This window comes from Elgaria multicarinata, chromosome 3, assembly GCF_023053635.1.
Source record: "Elgaria multicarinata webbii isolate HBS135686 ecotype San Diego chromosome 3, rElgMul1.1.pri, whole genome shotgun sequence".
Classification (NCBI taxonomy): Eukaryota; Metazoa; Chordata; class Lepidosauria; order Squamata; family Anguidae; genus Elgaria; species Elgaria multicarinata.
In genome coordinates this window covers 146172365-146198072 of record NC_086173.1, presented here as the reverse complement: position 1 = coordinate 146198072, position 25708 = coordinate 146172365, and the positions used below count along the sequence as shown (strand labels likewise).

General features: G+C 45.0%; 1 protein-coding gene across 6 annotated transcripts in view; it reads left to right on the top strand.

Annotated features, from left to right (window-relative positions):
• Positions 1 to 24961, top strand: part of MGAT1 (alpha-1,3-mannosyl-glycoprotein 2-beta-N-acetylglucosaminyltransferase) — a 45682-nt gene extending 20721 nt beyond the window's left edge. For 4 of the 6 annotated variants that reach the window (XM_063122214.1, XM_063122215.1, XM_063122213.1 and 1 more), the window contains one exon: positions 23505 to 24961. In XM_063122214.1, coding sequence (XP_062978284.1) covers positions 23580 to 24929 — 1350 coding nt within the window. In that variant the 5' untranslated portion in view covers positions 23505 to 23579 and the 3' untranslated portion in view covers positions 24930 to 24961. Of the gene's footprint in view, positions 1 to 4840; positions 5087 to 5331; positions 5348 to 23504 lie in introns of those variants that run through there. The other 2 variants (XM_063122217.1, XM_063122218.1) reach the window with 2 other exon arrangements.
• The last annotated feature ends 747 nt before the right edge of the window (positions 24962 to 25708 follow it).

Genomic DNA, 25708 nt, shown 5'->3' with positions numbered 1-25708 from the left:
AACGAGAGTAGACCACACGCTCCAGGATCTTTGAAACAAACGGCAACAAAGAGACAGGTCGGTAGTTAGACAGAGATAGCCTATCAAGAGTAGGTTTCTTGAGAATAGGAGAGACTGTAGCGTGTTTAAAAGCAGAAGGAAATGAACCAGAGGACAGAGAAAAATTAATAATATGAAGCAAGGAAGGTAGGATAGCAGGGATAAGATTAATAAAGACGCGAGAAGGAATCGGATCACGAGAACAAGTGGAAGGCTTTGAAGAGCGCAGTATTGTAGACAGTTCATCCGCTGAGACTGAAGGAAACACAGAGAAATTTGCAGGAGGAACTGACAGATGAGGAACAGGAACTGGAAGAGGAGCAGAGCTGGCCAGATCAGAGCGAATAGTTTGGATTTTAGCATTGAAAAAAGAGGCAAAGTTATTAGCAGACAGAGAGATGGCGGATTAGGCTTCAGAAGAGAATTGAAGGACGCAAAGAGCCGCTGAGGATGCCTAGCATTTGACTGGATCAACGTTGAGTAATACTGCTGTTTGGCCAATGAAATGGCAGAAGAGAAAGAGGAGAGTACAAATTTGTAATGGACAAAGTCCGCCCAGTCCCTGGTCCTACGCCAAAGGCGTTCAGCTGCCCGGGAACAAGAGCGAAGGTAGCGGAGGAAAGAGGTGAGCCATGGTTGGGGTTGAGAAGAGCGAACTATCTGAGTTGTAGATGGAGCAAGATTATCAAGAGTTGAAGATAAGGAAGAATTAAAGAAGGAGACAGCTGAGTCCAAGGAGACAGCCGAAAAGACAGAAGGAAGAGAGGAGGCTAGAGACTGAGAAAAAGCCTCATAATTGATAGATTGCAAGTCACGACAAGAGCGAGAAGCGGGACGTGAAGGAGGAGGATTATGAGTAATATTGAAAGAAACTAGGTGATGATCTGACAACGGAAAGTGAGCAGTAGAAAAGTCCAAAACAGAGCAATTCCGAGTGAATACACAGTTTCCTTTCCCTTTCCATGGCTTTCCACGGCTTGCATTCCTTAGCCCTGATAGCACCAGTCTTACTCATGCTTGATGCTAAACTCCACATTTCCAACTTGGGTACTGCTCCTTTTTTGGATTAGAACATCTTAGATTGTTTGATTCCACTCATCAAGCAAGCCAAGCCACATTGCAAAATGTTAGAAACTTAATCTCTGAACTCCCTTACTTTACCTCTCCCTGCTTTCCCACATTCTTCTTTAGATGGAAAAGATTCCAGACTCTGTGTTGGCACTTGGTGGAATCTATAATGTATTTAGATCTGCCGGATCTGGCTGCTGACAGGCACCGGGGGAGGGAGTTCGTCGTTGTGAGGGAACCAGCTGGACAAGAACATCCCAATCCTGGCATCTCAAGGGAAGGCATGTTTTTGTACACCTGTGAGCAAGATTGACTTCACTGCTGCCTGTTTAACTGTGTATGAGCTGGCAAGTTGGTTTCCTGAGAGTGTTCATCCTGTCCAGAAGATTATTCTCATGAAGGGTTGATTTGTGTTTGACCAAGTGAAACTGAGAGGCAAGCTGAGGTCATCTTTATCCTCCTACATCATCAGGCTGGGGTATGCAATGTCAGAAAGATCTCCTTTTGACATCTATCTCTGTAGTTCAGAGGCACTAGGATCTCAAAGTTTTAAAATTGGGGTTCATCTGAATGAGGAGCCAGCTCATAGGTGTGAACTTGAAGTGCTCCTAACCGGTTAAAAGTGCCTTCAGTTTGAAGATCAGAGAGCCTTGCCTTCTAGAACTGTGGTTAGAATAAAGGAGCCCTGACCAAAGTACTTGGGGGCGGGGGCGGTTGGGTTGAAGTATTATTTATTTGTTTATTGTTTATTACTTCTATATACTGCCCCATAGCCGAAGCTCTCTGGGCAGTTTACAAAGGTTAAAAAGATTGGGTTAAAAAGGCTGAACATTAAAAATCAATATACAAAATTTAAAAACATAAAAACACAAAAAACCAGTTAACATTTAAAACAAATTTTAAACACTCAGCCAGGCCAAGCTATTGGAGTCAGTTGAAACTCAGCATATGCTGTTGAATGCCTGAGAGAAAAGGAAAGTCTTGACCTGGCACCGAAAAGATAACAATGTTGGCGCCAGGCAGGCCTCATAGGGGAGATCATTCCATAATTGGGGGGCCACCACAGAAAAGGCCCTCTCCCTTGTTGCTGTTCTCTGAGCTTCCCTTGGAGTAGGCACTCGGAGGAGGGCCTACTTGAAATATTCAGGGCCCTAGTTGGCGTTTAGCTTCTTAACAAGCACCATATTTTGGATTGAGTGAGGGTTGATTGGCAAATGGTTTTGACTCTTCCTGCTAACTCACTCCAGTACAAGCCAAGGTTTGGGTCAATGGCTCTTTAACGCTCTCTCCCCCTGTGTGCAACATAGACTTTGGAAGAGCTCTTCCCTTACGATGCATCGCAGCTGCACATTCCTCTGCATGAGCCAAAAAACAGGCAAAGGAGAGTGAGCAGCTGAGGTGAATAAAAATGCTGCCAAAGCCTCTCTTGCTGCTCATGCAGGGAGACCTGGAAAGGAGGTGGGGGCAGTTGAAGAGCACTTTAGCAGCGTCTTGAGCTCTCGTGGAAGAAAGTGACTGAGTTGCGTAACGAGGAGGGTTCTGTCTTGGAGGCCAACTGGAAAGCTCTTTTGAGCTCTCAGTCTGCTGCTTGCCGGTCGGTCTCTGTCTATCTGTCTGTCTCTCTCAGGGATGCTTTAGGGTGGATTCCTGCATTGAGCAGGGGGTTGGACTCGATGGCCTTGGAGGCCCCTTCCAACTCTGCTATTCTATGATTCTCTCTCTCTCTCTCTCTCTCTCTCTCTCTCTCTCTCTCTCTCTCTCTCTCTCAGAAAGACTTAAGAACTAGCCCTGCACAGAGATGAGAAAATATTTGTCATCTCCAGGATCAAATAGCAGCTATGGTGTCTGGTGACCTTTCCATTCCTCATCCCATCTTTTGGCCTTTCTGCTGCAATTGCTAGACTGTATTCGCATTATCTTGAGAGTGAACAGATCTTAGTTGCCCAACACTGGCTGCTCTAGCCCTGGATTGTGGGAATATGTGTTGTTTCCATAGTCAGAAGGCCCATGCTAAAGCTAAGTGGGTCAGGGTCTGGTTTGTGTCTGCATGGGAGACACCCTGAAACCCTGTAATACCATGATTTGAACCCCGTCATTTAGCTTATTCCATGTTTCTGAATTGTTGACTAGAAATTCATCTCTGGAAGGTGGCTTTTGGTTCTTTGGTCCATTCCATTCCTTTTCCTCCCCTTTGCCTAATAATGCAGAGGATCAGGCCGCCTGGGACAGAGTTCTGTTTCCGATTAGTGAGCAAGCAGCTGTGGTGGGGATGGAATTGGATGATCTGGACCTAATTTTGTGTCTGGCTTGCCCTTTGTTCAATGGCAGCTTTGATCTTCTGAAGCAAATGTGATTCAAATAATATAATAAATGCTTTTATTGTTGTTATGGGTAGTGTTTCTAAGTGCACTATTGTCTGATTTGTCCCCAAAACAGCATTGTAAAATCGCGGAAAGCGAGGGAGTGTTGAGGGGACTGAGCAGGGATTTTAACCTCTGTCTTTGTAAACCTGAATCCTGCCACCTTAACTACATTGGCTCCCAGTGCAGCAGATGGATGTTGTTTTGCTTGTCTCCTCTGCCACCCCCACCCCCACCCCCACCCCGCCCTTTGAGGAGGATTGAAAGTAAACCTAGAAGCTACATGTAAATCTATCTGTCGCAGAGCTCCAAGACACATACCATTGTATCTCTGTTTCCTTCCTCCTCAGCAGTCTCTTCCCTCCTCTCACAGCTTCATTGTGTTGGTGTTGGAGGGGAAAGTATGCAACCAGCCACAGGTGACGCTTTGCTTCTTCCCTTCCTGTCCCATTGGGACCTGTGAGCAGCCTGGGATCATGCAACCACTTCCTCATTCCACCTTAATTCCCAGCCCATGACAGGATTGTGTATCTGTACCTCTAATGCACAGGAGGCCTCATGTTTTTTTCTCACTACTTTCACACAGTTCTGCCCTCCCTCTTCTGTATCCTGTTTACCTTTAAGCCGGCTCTGCTTCTAACCTCCACAGCAGAGACAAGCAAACAGCTGGCTGGGAAGAGAACAGTTAATGGTTAACACTCTTCTGTGGGAAACGTGGCAGCAGAAATTAGCTCATCGCAGTCCTTGCTTACTTTGTTGGCTAATCATCTCCAGGAAAGCTGTTCTCTCTTCCAGAGCCGATTCCCAGCATTTTAATAACCCACCCTTTACTCTTGGAGTGTGCTCCTTCACTGATACTTGCATCCAACTCTAATCTACCCCACCCACTCCATGTTTGCATGAAAGCTACATTTGGGCTGTCAAGTTGGTATAAATTCAGCTTGACAGGGAGCTTGGCGTCTGCTTTTGTAGCAGAGACCAGAAACTGATCCGTGCTTTGTTAGTTCAGTGGAATCTCTGTGACTGGGGTAATGCCAGTAATTAAGGTCAGAATCTGGCCCTGGCCCTCACCTTTTTCCATATTGGTGTAGCAGCTTCAGGTTCGGAATGGCTGTACTGAAAACACTGCAGGATGCAAGCCTGAAAATCCTATCCTGACATCTTCAGTCTCTCTGAACTTTTGCTAGCTCTTGAACAGTCCGTCCTGCTGTTTGTCCCTGCTTTCACATGTCTCTGGATGTGTGAGGGTTAAGCCTTCCCATTTCAGGTTGGAGGGGAGAGGAGCCCTGACTTCCTGATAGAGAGGGCCGCCCTGTGGCAACCTCTTAACCCTGCCCTCTTTCCTCCTTCAAGGGAGGGGCCATGTTTCATGATTTCCTTAGGGGAAGTGAAATCTCTACTCAGGCATCAAACTTTGTCAGGGCAGCGTGCCTCGCCGTTTTCTCCGTTTGTACTCCCAAACGAATCAGACGTAGTGCCGGCACCTTACCGCATTCCCGCAGCTGGAAATTGGATACTGACAGAAAGATTTTTCAAGCGATTAAACCTGCCAGAAACACGGAAGGCAAGTTCATAACACTGGATCTACGCTGTTGATTGGAGAATGGGACAGAGGAGAGGTAAAGGCAGAACATAGTAGCAGCAGGAGGGTGTTCTTTAGCTCGACTTCTTTATATCATGGCACGGGGAATGTATCCCAAGCTGGACTTCATAATCTGCGCATGACAGAAGTATGCCATTGCTCCACAGAGCTTGAGGGAGAAATCCTGGCACCATGCATGTGGCAACAGCAAGATAATGGTGATGGTCATAGAAGTTGAACTTTTTCAACACCAGATCCTTGACCTTGTATGTAGGGGGAAACTTAAGGAACGCTGCAAGTAAGCTTTAAAGTGGTGAGGCCTCTTAAGTGGCTTAAAATGAATGGATTTTAGATTGTTACTGGTAATTCTACATGTAGCTGTGTACATACAGTGAACTTGGCGCATAGTGACTGTATAAATAGTCATGCATGTATTAGATGGTGGCTGTGGACATGTGCATGCATATTTCCTGCCTGGTAATCCAATACTGCATACTGAGCTGCATGGGTGCAACATTTTGTGAGCAGTGTGCTGTAAATCTGTGGCCTTTTAGCCCTGCCTCATATGTCTGTACCTGCTCTAATATAAGTGCCCCCAAAGCACTTTGAGTCTGAGTAAACACCTATAAGGAATTAGATGGTGGACTACAGTTTTTGTTTTTACTAGAAGCATTTCCTGGAAAAAATAACTACCATGTATGATTTTTGCCCCTCTTCTGTCACTGCTTTCTGTCATCCAAAGGATTTGAAGGTGGTAAAAATGTATTTGTTTATAAACATATTTGTATCCCACACCTTCTAGCCTCTGTGGGAACCTTCTTAATGTTTGGCTGTTGCATAGAGTGACATAACTTTGGCTGAGCCACTATGTCAGCCCTCTTCAGCCTGATGCTCTCCAGATGTTTTAGACTATAACTCACATTGTTCCTGACCATTGGGCACGTTGGCTGGGAATTGAAATCCAAAACTTCTGGAGAACACCAGGTTGGGGAAAAGCTACACTATTTTAATAGACTTGCTGAGCCTGTTGAACTCTGTGTGTGGAGCTGTAACTAGGTCTAAGTCCAAGGTTAAAGGATGAAGCCCTACTGATATCCTGTGTTGCTAGGCTGCCCATGATTAATTGCTGATGTTTTCTATTTGCTGAATAGTTGGGACTCTGTGTTCTATGTTTTGCCAGTTCTGCTTCCTATTCCCATCTATCCTGACATTTTATAAATGTGAATGCTTTTCATCTCATAATGTTTACAAACCTTTCAAAGCTGTCACCCCCAGTACTACACCCCTAGAGCTTTGGCTATTGGGCGGTATAAAAATGTAATAAATAAATAAATACTACGAGGGGAAAAGTAGATTCAGCTTTGTGTGCCCCAAGGTCCCAGGTTCAACTCCCTGCATCTTCAAATAGGGCAGGAAAAACTCTTTTGCTTGAAACTCTGGAGAGCTGCTGCTAGTTAGTGTCAATAGTACTGGGTTAGATGGACCCGTGGCCTGACTCGGTATGAGGCAGCTTCCGAAGTTCTCTCCCATAAAGGTAGCAGAACAGAGAGCAGTACCTGGTTGCTGTGAGTCTAAGGCCCTTTCTACACCTAAGGGTTATCCCAGGAAAATGGAGGGATCGTCCCTGCCTGCTCCCGGGATCCCCTGTGTGGCATTTGGATGCACAGGGGCAATCCTGGCATATAGGGCTGGTGTAGACATGCTCTAAGACTTGGGGTGGAAGAGGGAGTTTCCATCATATTGTGCTATGCACCAAAAGTCATGAGTCTGCAGCTGGGCTGATTTCCTGGAAGGCCCAACTCAGCACATTTAGCCTCACTAAAGTGTGAAAACAGAATTTACTTCTTTTAGGCAGGGCAATGAGTTATTGAATGTATTATCTCATGTGATGGACTCACATAGAATTTGCCTAGAGGCTTTCTTCTAAGTGTGTCTGAAACACACCTAGCTAAACTTGTTCCTGTCAAAGATGTTGATTTTATTGTTTATGGGCACATTTATTGAGAGCTCTTTTGACAGAGACACGTCACATCCAATTTTAGCAGGGATTGAAGACATCAGCCAGTAAGTTGGTGGCAATATGATTCAGGTCTGGGAGCGCTTCCTTGCTCTTCTGAACTGTCATTTGCACAGGGCTCTGCTAGAATCAGGGGGCATTTTTAATGCTTACCTTTCCTCAGGCTTGTTACAGATAGTAGAGTTGTGATTTCTAATCCTGGATAACCTCAGTGGATCCCAAGGTGGCTGGTCAGAAACTTTCATTGTATCATCTGATGCAAAGTTTTGGTTCAGTGGGTGAGTTGAGGGTTTTGACCATGGTCCTTCTCAGTGTATGCATCTTGATCCCATAGTAACTTCCAAGATAAATATGGAAGCCCTGATCATCCAGAGCATCTTACATGCTACTTCCTATATTGCATCAACTTTGGAATCTGCTAGCTAAAGCTGAAACATGTTATCTAAGTCTAGGTTGAAGCATGCCCAGAAGAGAGTATGACCTTGATGAACCTTGTATTTCACTGTTCTCTTAGCAAGCCTTTTTTGGACATGGCTTGCTCATGTTGTGTCACCAGCTTGCCCAGCCCTTGCCTTGAGCTCAGGATCCTCCTCTATAAACTCTATAGGGATTGGGAAAGTGTAAACCCAATAGTTCAGAATTTAGAAATCCCACTCCCCTATTTATTTAAAGCTAATTTAAGCTGCCTTCCTTCCTTAAGGATGGAGCCCACTCACTTTCTAATGAAAGTAAATTGAGTGGTTAGAATTGGAAACTTGAACTTTTTCCCTAGGATTCTAAGGCCTTGGAGCTTATTGCTTAGAGCTGCTGTGTCAAGCTGAGGGGATGTTTCATGAAACTGTTGCTGGGAAGAGAAAAAGTGCAAGTTGCTTCCCGACAGTGTGAGAAAATAGGGCTGTTCATAGCCTTTCCATGGAGTAAGAGTTTCTCTTCCTGCTGCCAAGAGTCATTATGTTTCACCTCCCTGAGCTAGCCACGTGCTAAACAGTGAAATTTTGGATGGATCTCAAATGTACTGCAGCTGGCATAGGAGAGGGGAAACTTCCCCAATTACAGCAGGTAAGCATTATGAAATATGAACAGGCCTTGGTTAACTATCAAAATCAGGCCCCCATCCTCGCTGCCCTAGACCGTCGGAAATGGCACAGATTAGCCATGGCTGGTATTGGTGAGATGCAAGTTATATCCCTCCTGTTTAGAGGGCAGCACCTGGATTGTGATGGAGCATTCTTCCCACTGGGAAAAGAATTGTACAAGGCCACAAATACCATCAGACCCTGAATAGTGGCTGCCATTGTTATTTTAATACTCAATTACTGATTATGCCCAGAGCTAAATGAAGATGAATCAGTGTGGGTGAGTGTATGTCTGATATACAACATTATTTATTTATTTATTACATTTTTATGCCGCCCAATAGCCAAAGCTCTCTGGGCGGTTCACAAAAATTAAAACCATGAAAAGCGTCATAAAACAACCAACAGTCTAAAAACACAAATTCAAAATACAATATAAAAAGCACAACCAGGATAAAACCACACAGCAGAACTTGATATAGATTAAAATACGGAATTAAAACTGCAAAGTTTAAATTTAAGTTAAGTTAGGTGTTAAAATATTGAGAAAATAAAAGTCTTCAGCTGGCGAGGAAAGGAATACAGTGTAGGCACCAGGCGAACCTCTCCAGGGAGCTCATTCCACAGCCGGGGTGTCACAGCAGAGAAAGCCCTCCTCCTAGTAGCCACCTGCCTCACTTCCTTTGGCAGGGGTTCACGGAGAAGGACCCCTGCCAAAGGAGTCCCCATTTTCATTGAGGGAAATGGGGTGGGGTGGGGGTTTGTACTGGAGGGTTGCAAAAGCAAATACTAGGTGCAAAAAAACCACAACACTTCTGAGGAAATTTGCCTGAGAAACTCATCAGTGTGTGTGTTAAGTTCCCTTTGGGGGCCAGTGTTTTCCTCTTGTTGGTAGAGACTAAGCAGAGAGAGCCCGGAACCTGTTGACCTTTCACCTTTTCTTTTTCAACCAGGCCAGGGTTCAGCTTTGGGCAGTCAAACTAGTTTGGTCACAAGCTTTCTACTGGCATCTTGATGAATGTTTTAGATGTTGCAGTGTAGTTATTAGTTCAGGAACAGGCCTAGGGGTTGGGGAGAGGTACAAGCTTTTGCTGGCTGAACTTGCCTGGACCTCTGCTCCTGATAGACTAATGGAGACCTGGCTATCTCTTAATCTCACGTTGCGAAAAGCAGGTCTGCATTTTTACCAATAAGAAATGAATTAAGATGTCTGTCTTGATAATGTGGTAGGGCTGGGAGGAATCTGTCTTATTTGAAAAGTCACCTTCTGTACATAAAGAACATTTATTGACTTTATTTGTGTTCAGTCATGCAGGTGAGTAGTTGAGACTACTGGGTCTCTCCCTCCCTATGATGGCGATTGTTATGGTCTGCAGCTCTTGGAGGAAAGAGATGCCTGGATTCTGCTATGTCTGCGTATGCATGACAAGGTGCTGTGCAGGACATTGCTCAGCATTAGATGTAAAAACAGCCTGATGCATTGACGTTCATGAAACTTAAAAATTCAAGGGAAGAGAGGTGGGGATGAATCCTGTTAAGTCCCAGTGAGTCAGTACTTGTGCATTACTAATTCCCTCAACATGTCTTCATGTACTTGGAATGTTTTCTTTTGGTTAGGGGCAAAAGCTAATACATGAGGCAGCCATGAAGGAGGCTTACTCAGCCCAATTACGAGGAGTCCCATTGTGATTAGAGTGTTTAGGTTTGGCCATGTGGTCCTCGAGTTAGCACCCAGCTCAGATGGAGACTTTCCAGTTGGCCCAAAGGTGCCTAAGATGTTTTATGCCTCTCTTTCCTATGTGTATAAAAGGCAATTGATGATATATTGACCTGGTTCACGCATAACAGTAAACCATGGTTTAATTAACTGTGATTTGTTGACTCAGTTGTTGTTACATGTGAACCCAGTAATGTGGGTTATTGATGGATTGTTTCGCCAGGCTTCAGAGGCAGCAGGCAAGAGCAGTAAAAAAAAAAACCTCTTTACATGTCAGTGACACAGTGCTTCAAAGACAGTTAGGATTCAGGGAGGAAGTGAACAAAGGAGGAGGAAATCAAACTACCCAGGGACTGAGAAAACAAACCATGGTTTGTTGGATCATCTGCCAGACAAACCCTGGTAGGACAACAAACCATGGTAAGATTTACTTCGACTTGAGACTGGCCTGTGAAAGTGTTATAAAATGCTTGCTAACATCTGCTTTCATTGCTCTGGGATAGGCAGTTATTCCTCACAGTGATACTTGGAGAACCATTTCAATTGAGAATTCTAGGAAAACAGCCACCTGAACAGATATATAAGGAGTGTAAACCTGTCCAGATGTGGAGGGCCTGTTCAAGGAAAAGATGTGATAGGCCACTTCCTCTGTGTGGCGAAGAGAAAAACAGGCTACTTAGCTGGCTGTTTCCCAAAGTTGAGTTCTGTCTGTTTTAAGATGGAAGTCAGTAATATCAACGAGGCCAAATTTCAGGCATTATGGATTCTAGGCCTGCTTATTCATTTGTGTGTTTGCATAATCTACATTCTCAGTTATCTTTAAAAACAAATAAAGTGTAGATTCCTCACAGATTTGAAGTACACACCAGCAGTTTTACTCTGATAGGTTCAGACACCGAAGGCTTTTTCTTGTAGGTAGGCTGCCCTGTTTTTCCCCTTTCTTCCATTTTGTATCTCTGAATTCCATGTAAAGCATAGAAGGAAAAACATTATGGCAAGAAGGTAGTGCCAAAAGCTGGTTAATGTTAACTTGTTTGCTGTTGGGTGGATTTGTCTTCCTCTTTGCTTAATTAAAAATTAAAAAATGATGGCATCCAGAAAAATACTAAACATTGGCAGTCACATTTTCAGTTCAACAGATTAACTATTATGATAAAGGAGAAGAAAAGGATAGATCACTAGAATCCAAGTAAAGTCCATATCTCATGGTTGGACTCTGCGTCCTTTGTGTATGCCTTTCTCCATTCATGAACTGGTGGCTACTTCATGGATTTCCATAAGAAGGCCTGGCTTCCATGGCTGCTTGTTTGCCTTGGAGACCTTTTGTTCAGAGATCTGTTCAGAGATTATTATTATTATTTATTTATTTATTTATATAGCACCATCAATGTACATGGTGCTGTACAGAGTAAAACATGTTGAGCCTTTCCTTCCTGAACTTGTCTAACCCTTTTTAAAAGCCACCACAAACTAATAGCCTTCCCCATATCTCATGAATATAAACATAAGAGTTCTGCTGAATCAGACCAAAGGCCTATCTAGCCCTGCATCCTGTTTTCCCACAGCAGCAAACAGGGAAGTCCATTTGCTTATGGGAAGTCCACAAATAGGAGACAAGAGCAGCAGCACCTGCTCATCTTCCATAGTCATCATGACTAGCGACTATTGATATCCTTATCCTCCATGAGTTTGTCTTAAAACTACTTCACATAGAATGCAATCTTATTTGTCCTGAATGTACCAATAATCCAATATTAATTCTAGCTTCTACTGTTGTATGTCTGAGAAATTCTTTCTAGCTGCTGTGTCTCAACCACTCATAAATTTATAAATCTGTCAAACTCATGTGGGGCTTTCCCCCTAAGCTTAAAAAGTCCCAAATACTTTAATCTTTCTTCATAGGGATGGGGCTCCATTTTTCAACTTTTTTGCTTTCTGTTTTCTTGCCAGTTCGAAGTTATTGTTCTTGAGATGGAGCAACCAGAACTCTACACAGTATTCAGGATATATATTAGAGTACTATAGTGCTTGCTGTTCTTATTTTCAATCTCTTTTCAAGTAAGGTGAAACATTTACAGCACAATCCTATGCATGTTTAGAAAGACAAAAAGTCCTACAACTCTCAACATTCCACAGCCAGCATGGTTGCTTGGGGAATCCTGAGAGTTTTAGGATTTTTTTCTGTCTAAAACTCGGATTGTGTCTTTAACTCTCCTTTTTTTTTTACTGACACAACTTGCTAAGCAGACATCTGCAGTGAATTTTTCATGATAATTCCATTACCTTTTTTCAGTATAATCATAGCCTATTTAGATCCCATGATATAAACGATGGGATTTTTCGTCCCAAGGAACAGTTGCTTTGCTCTTTCGACATCATCTGTTGTTCTTTTGCCTATTCAGCAAGAATAGAGAGATCCTTTTGAAGCTGTTTTTGATCCACGGGATTTTACCATCTTGAGTGCCTTCACGTCATTTATAAACTTGGACATCTCACCTTGCCAAAGGAAGGAGTGTTTGGAAGATAGGATGGGAGTATAGGAAGTTGAATGGGGGCAACAATTCTGCATCAGCTGAGGGAGCGTTGCCACAGGGCAGAAAGATGGAAACAGGAACTGGTCGAAGGAGTCCTCACTGGGATCATGGTGGTGGCAAACATGTTCTTAAAAAGCATCCTGTCTGAGGGCTCTGGAGGGATGGAACAGATTCTATGTATTGCAAGGCTGGTAGTATTTGATGGTATAGTAGGCTGCCCTTATGCTAGAGGAGGCTGGGATAGACATTTTAAGTAAACTAGCCAGAGCACTTTTCCACAAGCATAAGTATGTGCACATATATCCATGTGCAAGTACTTCCTCCCCAAATTCTTTCCCATCCCTCGATCACTAGATTTATCAGAAGCTTATAGAACAAATCTAAGCTTCTGGGACTGTAGCAGAACTGTAGCAGAACTGGGGGACAGTTCTTATTATATCTTTCTTCTAGTTCTCTTCTACTCCTACAAAACACCATAGAGACTGCCTTTGCTCCTTAAAATATCCAAATTGGTGGCTTTGATTAGAGTCCAGTTCATAGGGGCTAGAAACGTAATGTGAGATGAGGAGGAATGGACTCTCTCCTACAAATCTGAGGTTCTCCGTCCATTTTAACATTTGCTTTGTCAGTGGAGTAGCATTCCACTTTTTAAGTGACCTTCTCCTTGTCTTTGCCTCTCTCCCCACACCTTCTTATCTTGCCATTTGCTACTGCCTGCTTTCCATAATCTGGCCTGCACTCAGTGTTCTTCCTGAGTCTGGCACGTGGAAGTGCTTTGGTGTTTGCAATGCAGGAATATAGTGTGCTAAGAACATGCTAAGAACTTGCCCTTATGGTTGTAAAATAGGGTTTCCCTAACTTTTTGAACTTGCTCCCTCAGTGTATCCTACCTTCTCTCCCCACCCATTGCTAGCCATTGAAGCCCCTGCACACAGTGCAAAGATGAGTGGGGTACTCATCCTAAAACTACATGCAGGAAAACAACATTAAAACAAGGCAGCTCTTCCCAACAATGGAGTAAACTTGGGAGAAGGCACCCCCAATCCAATATGGAACCGTGAAAGCTAGAGGTGAGGGCATTACTCACCCTTGTCTTTTCTAGTGGGGAGGAGAGGAAGGATCTACTTGCCTCACAATCCTGTCCTTCCTAGAACTTTGTGGCCCCTTCCAGATTTCCCAGCCTGCTTCCCCCATCCACCCTCTGTCCCACAGTGTAAAAACCATGGTTGCAGAGAAATTTAGGAAATGCGTTCAGTGCATGTTGAAGTGATGCTTTAGTTGCTGACCTTTGCTCCTTTACGTACGTTCCTTCCACTCCCACATGCCTTTTAGTTCCTCCTTGTATTGAACATACGAAGTTGCCTCACAATGAGTCAGATCAGAGGTTCATCTACTCTGATTAGCATCAGCATTCCAGGATCTTGGGACGTTCCAAGCCCTGTTACTTACCCAAGGTCCTTTGAATTGGAGACACCAGAGATTGCACCTGGGACTTTCTCTATGGAAAGTGTGTACTCCACCTTCTGAGCGATGACTGCTCCTTTGGTTCCTAGTCTACGTTAAGAATCCTTGGGTTATTATGCAAATCTTTAGAAGCCAGGTATTTTTATCTTCCTGAATTTGTACATTATGCCAATGCTCCGATGCTGTGTTGAGAGGTTGGAGAGGATTGGTGAGGAGCACTTTGGTGCCAAGAAAGATGCAGGAAGTGAACGCTGAGTGGATGGATGGGAGAATATGTGAAGGAGGGGGAGGTAACGAAGGGTTAGCTCCTCATCTAGCAGCTTCAGACAACGTTCCTGAAGTTAGTGACAGTACAGCTGGATGAAGGTGGAACATCTGCTAGAAAGTATGAGAAGTGTGTAAGTATTGCTAGTAAGTAACAGGCCCCAAAACTCCACCCCATGCATAGTAGAATCTCCTCCTTCCTCCCTAACCCCTATTTAGTTTGCCCAGAATGTGGAGCAGCAATGTCGGGGAGGATAGAAATGGGACTCCATGTATATCAAAGTCCATACCAGAAATGCCCAGTGTTCTCATCCCATGACTTTCTCCCTCTCTTGCTTTCTGCCATGCTGCCCATGCAAGTTCAGTCAACGTTCTGCAAAACCAAAAAATTGCAGTCTGAGTAGATTACAGGAGTTGTGCTTCCTTGTGCTTAGTACTCCCTCTTCTGGTTGGGAGTAAGCAGTTATCTTTTCCTGTGCAAAGGTGGACTCTCAAGGGACACAACTCGCCTGTCTCCTTGGTGGCACCAATGCCCTAGGGGGATAGCCTTGCCTTTAAAGCTGCCATGTTTCTATACGCCTTGCAAATAGGGAGGGACTATCGCTCAATGGCAGAGTGCATGCTATGACTAATAAGAAGAATGGGAGGAAGCTGAGCAGCTGTGGGTAGTGCTGGGGTGATATAGGCAGTCTTCCTCTGCCACTTGTACAGTGCTGTGCAGCTAAGACTCTCCTAAAAAGCAAGCTCCAGCTTCCTTTTGTTGTTTCTGGCGTGTAGAATGTATCCCTGCTCTATAGGCTTCAGTTTTTGAGGAGTGCCAGAATGGAATTGTTCTCACATCTCTGCTTCACTAAATCGAAAACTTGTGACTGCTTCTAATCTCACCTCATTTGTCCCACGTTCTGTAACGTGGCTACCCTTGCAAGAGCCTCACATTCTCATCCATTGCAGGCCAACATGTTGGTTCCGCCGCTGCCTGCGTCATCCTTCGTTCATTGAAGGCATTCTGGGAAATCGCCCTTCACATTCAGAAGGCTGCTGTAAAGTTTTGGAAGAACATGGCTAGTATTAGAATTCTCTTCTCTCTGTGTCAGCAAACTCCCCCTCCTTCTAAATTCTCACCTAATCTTTATTTTGCAAGGCATATAGGAAAGCACAACTTCCTGTTCTGAAAAGAAACTGCACCTTTTTTTTTTTTTTTAGCAGGAGCGAAACAATCCCTCTGAGAAGGTTTGAAAACAAGCCTGTTCCATTGCAACGGGTTTGCTTACTCTGGCTTATTCGACATCTCGACTTCTTTCAGTCAGGTTCATCAGGCAATGTGAAGTTGTATCCAGAATTATTCACCTGCCATAAATAATTCTGCAGTGTGTAATCCCTAGCAGTTACAAAGAAATGCAGGCAGCATGAATGTGGCTGGTGGAGGCTAGGAGTATCTCTTCTGTTGCTGTAGTAAGAATAGTGTTAACTTTGGTTGTTGCTGGGGTTGGGGGGGGGCAGATTCTTAGGTTATCTGCTGGTTTCCTTTTGGCATTGAGTGCTGAGGAAATGAGTTGTTATAATTGGGTTAACGGAGGAGGAAGATCTTTTTTTTTGCTGCCTTTTTTTGTAGTTTATTTTTTAAGAGGTTTTATTCAGGCTGTAGGCATGTTTGGCATTACATCAATTGGCTAGTTAGGAGTGGAATTTGGGGACACCATTTGTCCTATTTGTGGAGCGGTGGGGAAGAGGAAGATGTGGCACTAGTGGCTGAGATGTGGTGCTAACAGTGTTCTCTTCTTCCTCTGTCATGCTTTCCTGTCCTTCTTCCAGCTCTAGGGACTCCCATTGCCAAATCGGCTTCTTTCCCCTGGTTGCTGGTTAATGCCAGGTCAGTCTTAAATAAAACATTTGTAATTCACAATTTAATCCTGGATGAAGAGGCTAACCTGGCTTGGATCACAGAGAATGGTTGGATGAGACTGCTGACTCAGTCATAGAGATACCTTCTCCAGCCAGATAAATTAATGCAGCATCAGCATGAGGTGATAGGAGCAGGGGAATCCATAAAGATCCCATCATCCTCACCAGGGGCCCTGCCCAACAGAGGATCCTTATTGGGTGTATTTACTGATATTCAGTTGTTTTGACAGATTAGGGATTCTCTTGTTTCACCCACTCTGCAGCCTAACTGACTCCCTGACTGAGCTTGCAGACATGACCACAGATGTCTTATTTAAGGCTCCAATATTATTTGTCTTTGGGTACTAGAAACCTTTGATTCTAGAGCAATTTGAGAGAACCAGGAAGATGTCACATATTTTGGGCCCCGCAAACTCTGCAGATCATACACTTGATGTGGTTTCTGCATGGGCTATGTGGTTGTGGTCACGGGAGCCACTTCTGACTTCTTGGCCATGAACCGGGAAGATTCATATCGCAGTGCTTAGTAGTTTCTGCAGGAGACCTGTTGAAACACTCTGAACCTGGCTCTCTCAACTACTCTCTGGCTTCTTCTGCAGACCTGGCAAGTTCTCCTATCAAAGCCCTGGTGAATTTCTGGAATAGTAGACAGCTGAGACTGTTAGGCCTAAACACATTCTCCAACTGAATAAATCAAAACGCTCCTTTGTTTTCTGAAGGGCTGCAGCCACTTAAGCAGTTGGGATGAGGACTGAAGTGCAAGTGGTGGGAGAGGAAGACAAATCTGGCAAAACATGGCTTAGAACAGGGGTAGGCAAGCCGGTGCCCTCCCACTTGTTTGGACTACAACTCCCATAATCCCTGCCCATCTGCCACATTGGCTTGGGCCACTAGGAGTTGTAGTCTAAAACATCTGCAAGGCACCAGATTGTCTACCCTTGGCTTTGAAGAACTAGGCCATCCCTACTCTGGGGTGGTGTTGGCCCAAAGAAGCAATATTTCTCTGCCAATATTGCATCTTTGCAATGTTGACCTGTGGAGCTACACCAGGTTGTTGGATTGCTGTTGCAAATGTTGTACAGTGAATCCATGGAGATGAGCTGTGACCAATTTGCACTTGAAGTCTCTTGCATCCATTCTGCTGCCACTTACTTTGCAGTCTGTACCTGATGTCACCTTAGCTTCAGTTAGTTGCTGTTGCTTGGATGGATATCAGTTGACTTCAAAGAAGTAAAGGGGCAAAGCTGGAGCAGTCTCTGTGGCACATCGCGTTTGCTCAGTCAGACTTTGCCCATTATGGCTTGCAACAGCTAGGCAGATTGTGTTATCTGGCTTGATGGACAGGATAGTAAAGGTATTATTTGTAGAGGGGGCTGTTCCTGCTTTTTTCAGAGGCAGTGGTAGAGACTCTTGCAAGGAAACCTTTGAGGACCCTGTCGATCTAATTATAGGCTGTTTCAAATCTGCCGCTCCATGTTCTCTTGGGTCAATCTAGATCTTTAGCAGTCTGGGTTTTTGGAACCAGCTGCCTCCATAAAGGAAACTGCCACAGTCACTCTGAATGATTTGTAAAGCTAGGGGAATAAGAGGTGGTGTTCATTCTTCGACGTTGTGGTATCTTTCTGGATTGCCTTTGTGGGTGGGGTTTTGGAAGTACTGTATTATGGTGGTTTCACTTCTATATACTGGTTTCACTTCTGTGTGGAGAGTAAGTTTCAGAAGTCAGTGTTAGGTGGCTGTTCCTCTTTCCCATGGGGGAACTATCTCAGGGTTTCCACCAGAATTAACATTGTCTCCTGTTGTATTTAACATCTGTGTGAAACTGCTGGGTGAAGCCATCTGGGGATTGAGAATGGGGTGTCATCAAAATGTGGACTACCCCTCCCCTAGTCTGGACATCCAGTTTTGTCCAGGGCACAGATACTAAACGGATACTGAGCTGCTAAAATCTAAGCTGTGTATGGCCCCCTGCCTCATCTCCCTTGGATCCAAGCCAAAATAGCCCCTCTTTATGTGCTTGGATGACCAGCATGTGGTTGCTGGGTCCCAAGGACCACATGGCCAATGCCTTCCCTTGCAGCTGCGAACACTTCAGAAAAGGCCTTTGGCTGTTACAAAAGAATGTGAGGAGATCTGTCTTCAGGCTGTAGATCAGCCTTCCCCAAACCAATGCCCTCCTGATAATTTGGACTAGAATACCCATCATCCCTAACCATTGGCCATGATGATTGTAGGTGATGAGAGTTGTATTCCAAAAAAACATCTGGAAGGCACAAGGGTGAAGAAGGCTGGTGAAGATGATTGGCATATCTGCATTGTTTGTCCCAAGAATTGGATCTCTCTCTCTCTCTCTCTCTCTCTCTCTCTCTCTCTCTCTCTCTCTCTCTCTCTCTCTCTCTCACACACACACACACACACACACACACACACACACACTTGAATTCCTTCTATTTCTCAGCTCCCCCTTGAACTCAGTGCAATCTTTCATTTACATTGTGACCCCCTGCCTTTTATGTTCTCTCCCTCCCCTCCTCAGCTATATGGATTCTATATTATTCAGTCTAGGTGCCAGCCATTCTGGCTGTGCTCTTTTTCTAACCCCTATCAAGATGTGAGGAGGTCATGTAAGGAATCTGACTTAAACAGATGTTGCAAGAATCCTCTTGAGAGCTCTGCTCAGCAGGACAGATGGACCTCACAGGCACGCAGATGCTGCCTTTCTTGGTCCCAAGGACTCCCCACAAATCACTGCCTCTCCTCTCCACTTCTTTCACATACTGAGCAGACCGCAGGCTACCACAGGGCAGTTTTCTTGCTTTAGGAGCCAAGGGTATTTGGACAATGCAATAAATATGGATGTTGCTTCCCCTCTTCTACGAAGTGTTGCAGTTCAAGCAGATTCTGGCTGGAATTGGGCACTAGCAAAGGGGAAACTGGCCACCAAGAAGGTCATTGAGCTTACTGCAAACCTTATGTTGGATCCTGAATTTTCCAGTCTTTCCCTTCCTTATACGGCTTAAAGGAATGTTTCCCAGAATCTCTTATGGAGTGTCCCCGTATAGGTGTTGAGCCACATATACATGTCTGCATTTGGGTGAGGAAGTGTAATCTCAGCTCATTTGTGGCTGGAACACAGCTCCTCGTCCTCCGCCTTGCATGGGTCTGCATCCCAACAGTGAGGTGAAGGCCAAAGGTGTAGAATTTCACGCTTCATAAAATTCTGTAGTCAAACAAGACAAATGTTATAGTTATAGGAATTGCCTATAGGATAATTATATAGCCCAGAATTTTCTACTGTATATTAGGAAAAGAAAGTGCATGGAATATAGAAAAATACTGTATGGGCTTTGTGCTTCTGCAAACAAAATGCAGCATTTGGCAAAATTTTGAATTCTGGGAGAACAGAAGGTGGCCACACTCTGAATATCACACATAGTGACGGACTGTCAGTATGTTGTGTCAGGAATTCTAGTATTAAGGTCCCTGGGGAAGGATTGCAAAGGGAGCAACCACCTCTATATCAGACTACTGAAAGGCTTAGACACCTTGCTCATTTCGTAAGGGCTACAAACATATAGTGTATTTTTAAATGCAAGTTGAGTGTCCCAGAATTTTAGGGATATTTGCATATTCTTTGAATCCATTCCGTGTATGTGTGTGTTTGAGTGTGGTACCCTAGGCAATATTTGATGGCGATTCTCTACAGAATATCAGGCTGATTTCTTCCTCCGATCTGGAAATGGTTATTACATTTCAGCCCAGGGTGGGTAAACCCAGCACAACGTTGTTGTGTGGCTCTCATCTAATATTGGAAGCTGTTGCACTTATACTTCTACAGAGGTGACTAGGAAATGAGAACCTACACCCGATAGCCAGGACCTCAAAATCCTAAGGTTTGCACAAACCTGGCTACATTTTGGCAGTAGCAAACCTGCAGTGTTAAATATATGGCTGGGATTCTTACTGAGTGGGGATTAAGAAGGCTACTGATGCAGCTGATAAAGTGCAGGGGTCAAAGGGGCGTCAAGAGGATTAGAGGATTGAGGATTACTGTCTAAGGGACCAACTGGGTCTGGGGGTCAGTTGCAGAGTTGGGCTGAATGAGGCAGGGGATTTATATGCCATTCCTGCTGCCGCCGCCTCTCCAACATGAAGTATGAAACATTATTGAACCATACTTGTATACCCCCTCACATATTCGCTGTCTGCAATCTCTCATTCTTGAAAACTACAGCTCTTTAGATATTCACCTTCAGCTCTCTTATGCTGTGTGGTTGGCCTGTATTTTCAGTTTCCCAATAAACCGGGAGCCTGACCACTGCTCCCGTATCACATGACCAGAGTGATTGATCAGGGACGAATTTAAGGACTTGATCATAGTTGTTGCCACAAACTTTAGAAAACAATGCCACAGAAAACTGACCTGTAAAGCAAACTTAACTTTATGTAATGCTCTGCAATTCTTAATGCAACAGGTGTTGATTCTTTGCCAATTTCCCCCCCCCAGAACTCCCTTCTGTACACCCACTTATAACACACTTCCTTTATTTTATTACAATAATTTATACAGTCCACCTTTCCACTTACTGAAGTAGTGCTCAAGGTAGCTATCAACAATCAAAGCTCCTATTGTTGTTGCAGACCTCCAGCATAGGAGAAGTGGGTCAGGCCCAAACTACCCATGGAGAAACTTTTGGATAATTCTATTACAGCCGATTTGGGCAGAAATCGTTACGCTGAGTATGGTGGTTCCTGTGGCTGAGTCAATTACTGGAGGCAGGCTGCACTGATTCATTGTTTAGGGCAGAACAGAAGTTGGGGAATAGTAGTCTAGCAACGCACAAGCCCTTCTGACATAGAGGAATTGCCACTGAGGACAGTATTTCACTTGGTTCAGAATTGAGATTCCTGCCCACGTTACCCCCTTAAGGCTGTGAAGGTTGGCTCAAAAGCATCGTCTACTGAAATCTCAAACAAAAGGCGAGTCAGAGCCGAATTGGGCTTGAGGTATGTGCTTCAACGTTCCCCCAATGAGTCCAAGTTGTTAATTGGTGGCTTCTTAACCAATTAACTGCTTGGTTAATTCTCTTGCACTGTATTTACATATCCTGAGAATAGACGTTCTTCAGATCTTACAGTGTAATAAAAGCTACCGCTCTTTGTTAGAAAGCCATCTTGAATATTTCCTCTTTCACTTTTTACAGTGGTGGCTCCCCAATTACGGAGTGATCTCCCCGACAAAGCCTGCCTGGCGCTATTGTTCTTTTCTGCGCCAGGTCAACACTTTTCTCCTCTCCCAGGCATTTAACAGCATATGTTGAGTTTTATCTTTAGGTCTGGCTGAAAGCTGCTTTAAGTGGACGTTGTCTTTGTACGCTGTCTGTTTTTATGGTTTTAATTTTTTTATATCGATTTTTTAATGTTTTAATCTTTTGTAAACCGCCCAGAGAGCTTTGGCTGTGGGACAGTATAGAAATGTAATAAATAAAAATAATAAGTATTCTCTCAGCCCTACCAGTTAAGGTAATCTGACTTTGACTTGTGGTTTGATCTCTACCGCTGGACACTTTAGTTGGCTCTCTGCACTGTTGGGTTGGGCTTTGTACCAGGTGGTGCCATACTCTGTTCGGTGGTTTTCCCAAGAAGTTAATTGTTGCTTTCCTTACTCTGAAAGGAGAGCTCTTGCGCTTTGTTTTCCCAGAAGATCAAATTCTGCTTTCCCAATCAATTATGTAAATGACAGTGATACAGAATTGTCTTGTGTCTAACAGCTCACGTTACTTCTTTTGCTCTGAACTGAAATCCTTGAGGTTCTGCAGAAGGAGGTGTGGTGAAAATGGCGGTGGGGGCAAGGGAGGGTCTTGAGCAAGGGAATACCATGACTTAACGGAGAAGGGACATGGGTTTTTACATCCAGTTACACCATCCCCCTCCCCTTCCAAAACACACAGACACAGCAGAATGCTACCGTATATTCTGCAATGCATCTCACAGCAAAGAATTGAATTTTCCCACCTAAACAGAGATAGGATGAGAATGTCTTTCTTCCACATTTGGGAGGCCTGGTAAAGGTTGGGAAAGGGTTCTGATTAACACCTCCCCAAAAAAATCAAATTGTGAATAGAATTAACAGTGTTTTTGCTCTTTTTCTCTCTGTCTCTCTCTTTCTTAAACTGTGTGGTGGGCATTGAAGTCTGGCTGGGGTATGAGGAAATGCATTTTCCCTACACCACATTCCTTCTGCCCCAACCAACCAGGCAAGGAATAGCGGGATTGTTTCATCCCCTTAGCAACGGAGTGAAAGTGTTGGCAGACCGTAAGGCAGCCTTCCCCAACCTGATGCCCTCCAGAGGTGATGAACTACAGTGGTCATCATCCACAGCAGTGCAGTCATTGCCTATGCCTGCTGTGGATGATGGAGTGCTGCAGTTCCACACATCTGGAGGGCACCACATTGGGCAAAGTGTCTGAAAAGGGTCAGTAGGCCATCACTCATTGTCCACAGAGTGTTCTGTGGTGGGATGGAGCGATGGCTTCTTAACTTGAGAACTCAGTTTTAAAAGTTGTAATCTACAAATGATTAAAATAAAGAGGATAATATACAAAATGTATAAACCCGTGAACTTGCTTGCACAAGCTGCTTATATTACATAGTGTGAGGAATATACTCTCTGTGTTGGCCTCAGGATCTTTCCCTCAGAGATTACTGTTTTCCCCTGAAGATTGATGGCCCTCAACTGATTGGTTGCAGGAGTTGGAGATTTTCAAATGAATATTTGTGGTGCTGCCAGGGCCAAGCCAACTAGATCCTACAGGTTCCTTATTTAAGTTGACCCTGTTGGTTGCTATATTTGACTCTGGCACTGTTTTCGTGTCTCACAACCCAGGCAAGCCTGATGGGTGTGCGGGAGAGGGCCTCCTCGGTGGCTGCCCCAAGGCTCTGGAACTCCCTTCCCAGAGAGGCTGGGCTGGCTCCCCCTGTGCTACAGTTTCGGAAGCAGGCAAAAACGTTTTTTGTTTCAGCAGGCTTTTGGAACTATACTGGACCTGTGTTAATGTATTGGATCTCTCTCCCCCCCCCTTTAACCTGTTACAGTTTTTAATTTTTTTAACATGTTTTTAATTTTACTGTAGGTTTAATCCTATTTTAACTTTTGTAATTTATATTTATGTTTTAATCTTGTAAACTGCCTTGAGTCCCAGTACTGAGAAAAAGGTGGGATATAAAATATTATTAGTATTAGTATTAGTTTTATGCTTCATCTTTCAAGTGCCCCCGACATCTAAATATGCCTTTCATTTTGTTCTTCCTTCACAGAAGATAATTTTATCTTGCTTTTGAACTATAAAAAGTAAAGAATTCCATGTAAACTTCCCCCCCCCCCCAAACAGACTGGAGCAGTGAAGGGTAGAAACAAATGAGATGGGTGATTATAGTTTTATTCTCCACTCACACTTTGTTTTCACACTTGTTTTTCCAGGTCAGTGGTGGTAGCCTAATGCCCATTGGACGGGAGAGCACAAGAAGAAACCGTGGCGGCCTGTGCCTGTGAAGGATGCTGAAGAAAAGCAACCTGGTTCTCTGGGGCGTGGTGCTTTTCGTGGCCTGGAACGCCCTCATTCTCCTCTTCCTGTGGACTCGGCCACAGTCTTTCTCTGACCATAGCCGCCTCACTGAAGAGGTGATCCGACTGGCCCAAGACGCTGAGGTGGAACTGGAGCGCCAGAAGGACCTCTTGCACCAGATCCACCGCTACAGTGCCCTTTGGAGCAGGAGGAAGGCGAATGAGGCGAAAAGTCTCCACCTCTCGGCTGCAGCATCCGCCCGGCCTTCCACAGCTGCTCCCTTGTCCCGCCGCAGTCAAATCTCACCGGATGCTGTTTTGCCAGTGGTGGTGATTGCCTGTGACCGCAGCACAGTCCGCCGTTGCCTAGACAAGCTGTTGCATTACCGCCCCTCAAAGGAGCGGTTCCCCATCATTGTGAGCCAGGACTGTGGACACGAGGAGACGGCCAGGGTCATTGCTTCTTACGGCGATGCCATCATGCACATCAAGCAGCCCAACCTGAGTGATATCCCTGTGCCCACTGATCACCGCAAGTTCCAGGGCTACTACAAGATTGCCCGACACTATCGCTGGGCCCTGAGCCAGGTCTTCCGGACCTTTAAGTACCAAGCAGCCATTGTGGTGGAAGATGACCTGGAAGTAGCTCCAGATTTCTTTGAATACTTCCAGGCAGCCTTTCCACTCCTGCTAGCGGACCCAACTCTCTGGTGCATCTCTGCCTGGAATGATAACGGCAAGGAACAGATGGTAGATGCTGCCCACCCGGAGCTTCTCTACCGTACGGATTTTTTCCCTGGGCTGGGCTGGCTTCTGGTCTCCGACCTGTGGGATGAGCTGGAGCCCAAGTGGCCCAAGGCCTTCTGGGATGATTGGATGCGACAGCCTGAACAGCGGCAGCGCCGTTCATGCATCAGGCCCGAAGTGTCGCGCACTATGACTTTTGGCCGCAAGGGTGTGAGCCACGGTCAGTTCTTTGACCAGTACCTGAAGTTCATCAAGCTCAATGACCGCTTCGTGCCTTTCACCCAGATGGACCTTTCTTACCTCAAGAAGGATGAGTACGAGCGCTCATTCCTGGCCCAAGTCTACAGTGTCCCTGAGCTGCGGGTGGAAGAGCTTCAGGGCAACCAGCGCCGGGAGTTGGGCACTGTCCGCGTGCAGTATACCACTCGCGACTCCTTCAAGGCCTTTGCAAAAGCCTTGGGGGTCATGGACGACCTCAAATCAGGAGTGCCCCGTGCCGGCTACCAGGGCATCGTCAGCTTCCTTTACCGAGGCCGCCGTGTTTACTTAGCGCCTCCTTCTGACTGGACAGGTTATGATCCCAGCTGGAGTTAGCAACTGATGATCCTTCAGCATGTTGGACCCTAGGAGGGAAAGGGGCGGGGGCTTGGGGTGGGACGGGACTTTGTTTATTTTTATTATTATTTTCTCTGTGTGGCATTCGAGTGCATTCCAGGGATGAGCGTTGTTTTGTGCACTTAAAATACTGAGGTAGGAGGAGAGGGTTTGGGGGGTTATTCTCATACCCCAACAGAGGAGGTGAGGTGGAACATTCTGAGCTCTCTCAGTGCTACCCTCCAGTGCCTATCCTCCTCTTTGACGTGGCGGCCTGCCCACTCATCAGATGATCCTTGGTGGTTTCTCCAAATCAGTGCATTTTGAGGTCAGAGCCAATGTTGAACCAAAGCAGGAAGCCACTGAGGTTTTCGGAGCTTCATTGGGCTGTTGCAGGACTGTGCAGTTTTAGGATCCAACCAGCCAAATGCAGATCACTCACCTTGCCTGATAACTCACCTGTTTTATGTAGTCCCAGGCAAGCAAAAATGGGGGAGTTATTAAACTCCTGCTAGGCTACTGTACCTAGCTGGTGTGCTGTGTTTGGCGTGATGGGATCACAGTTTTTCAAGGCCCAAGCTTTTGGGAGGAAATGAGGGCCTTTCCTGACCTTTTGCTACCTGTTCAGTTCTCATCTTGGCATCTTTTAGATGCAGGCCTTGAAAGCAAGAAGCTCCTTCAGATAACCAGTGGACTCCTTTAGAAGGACCCTCTTTATTGACCATATTGGCCATTTTTTTACTTGGGTCTGCTGGGTAACCTGAATAATTCTTTAACCC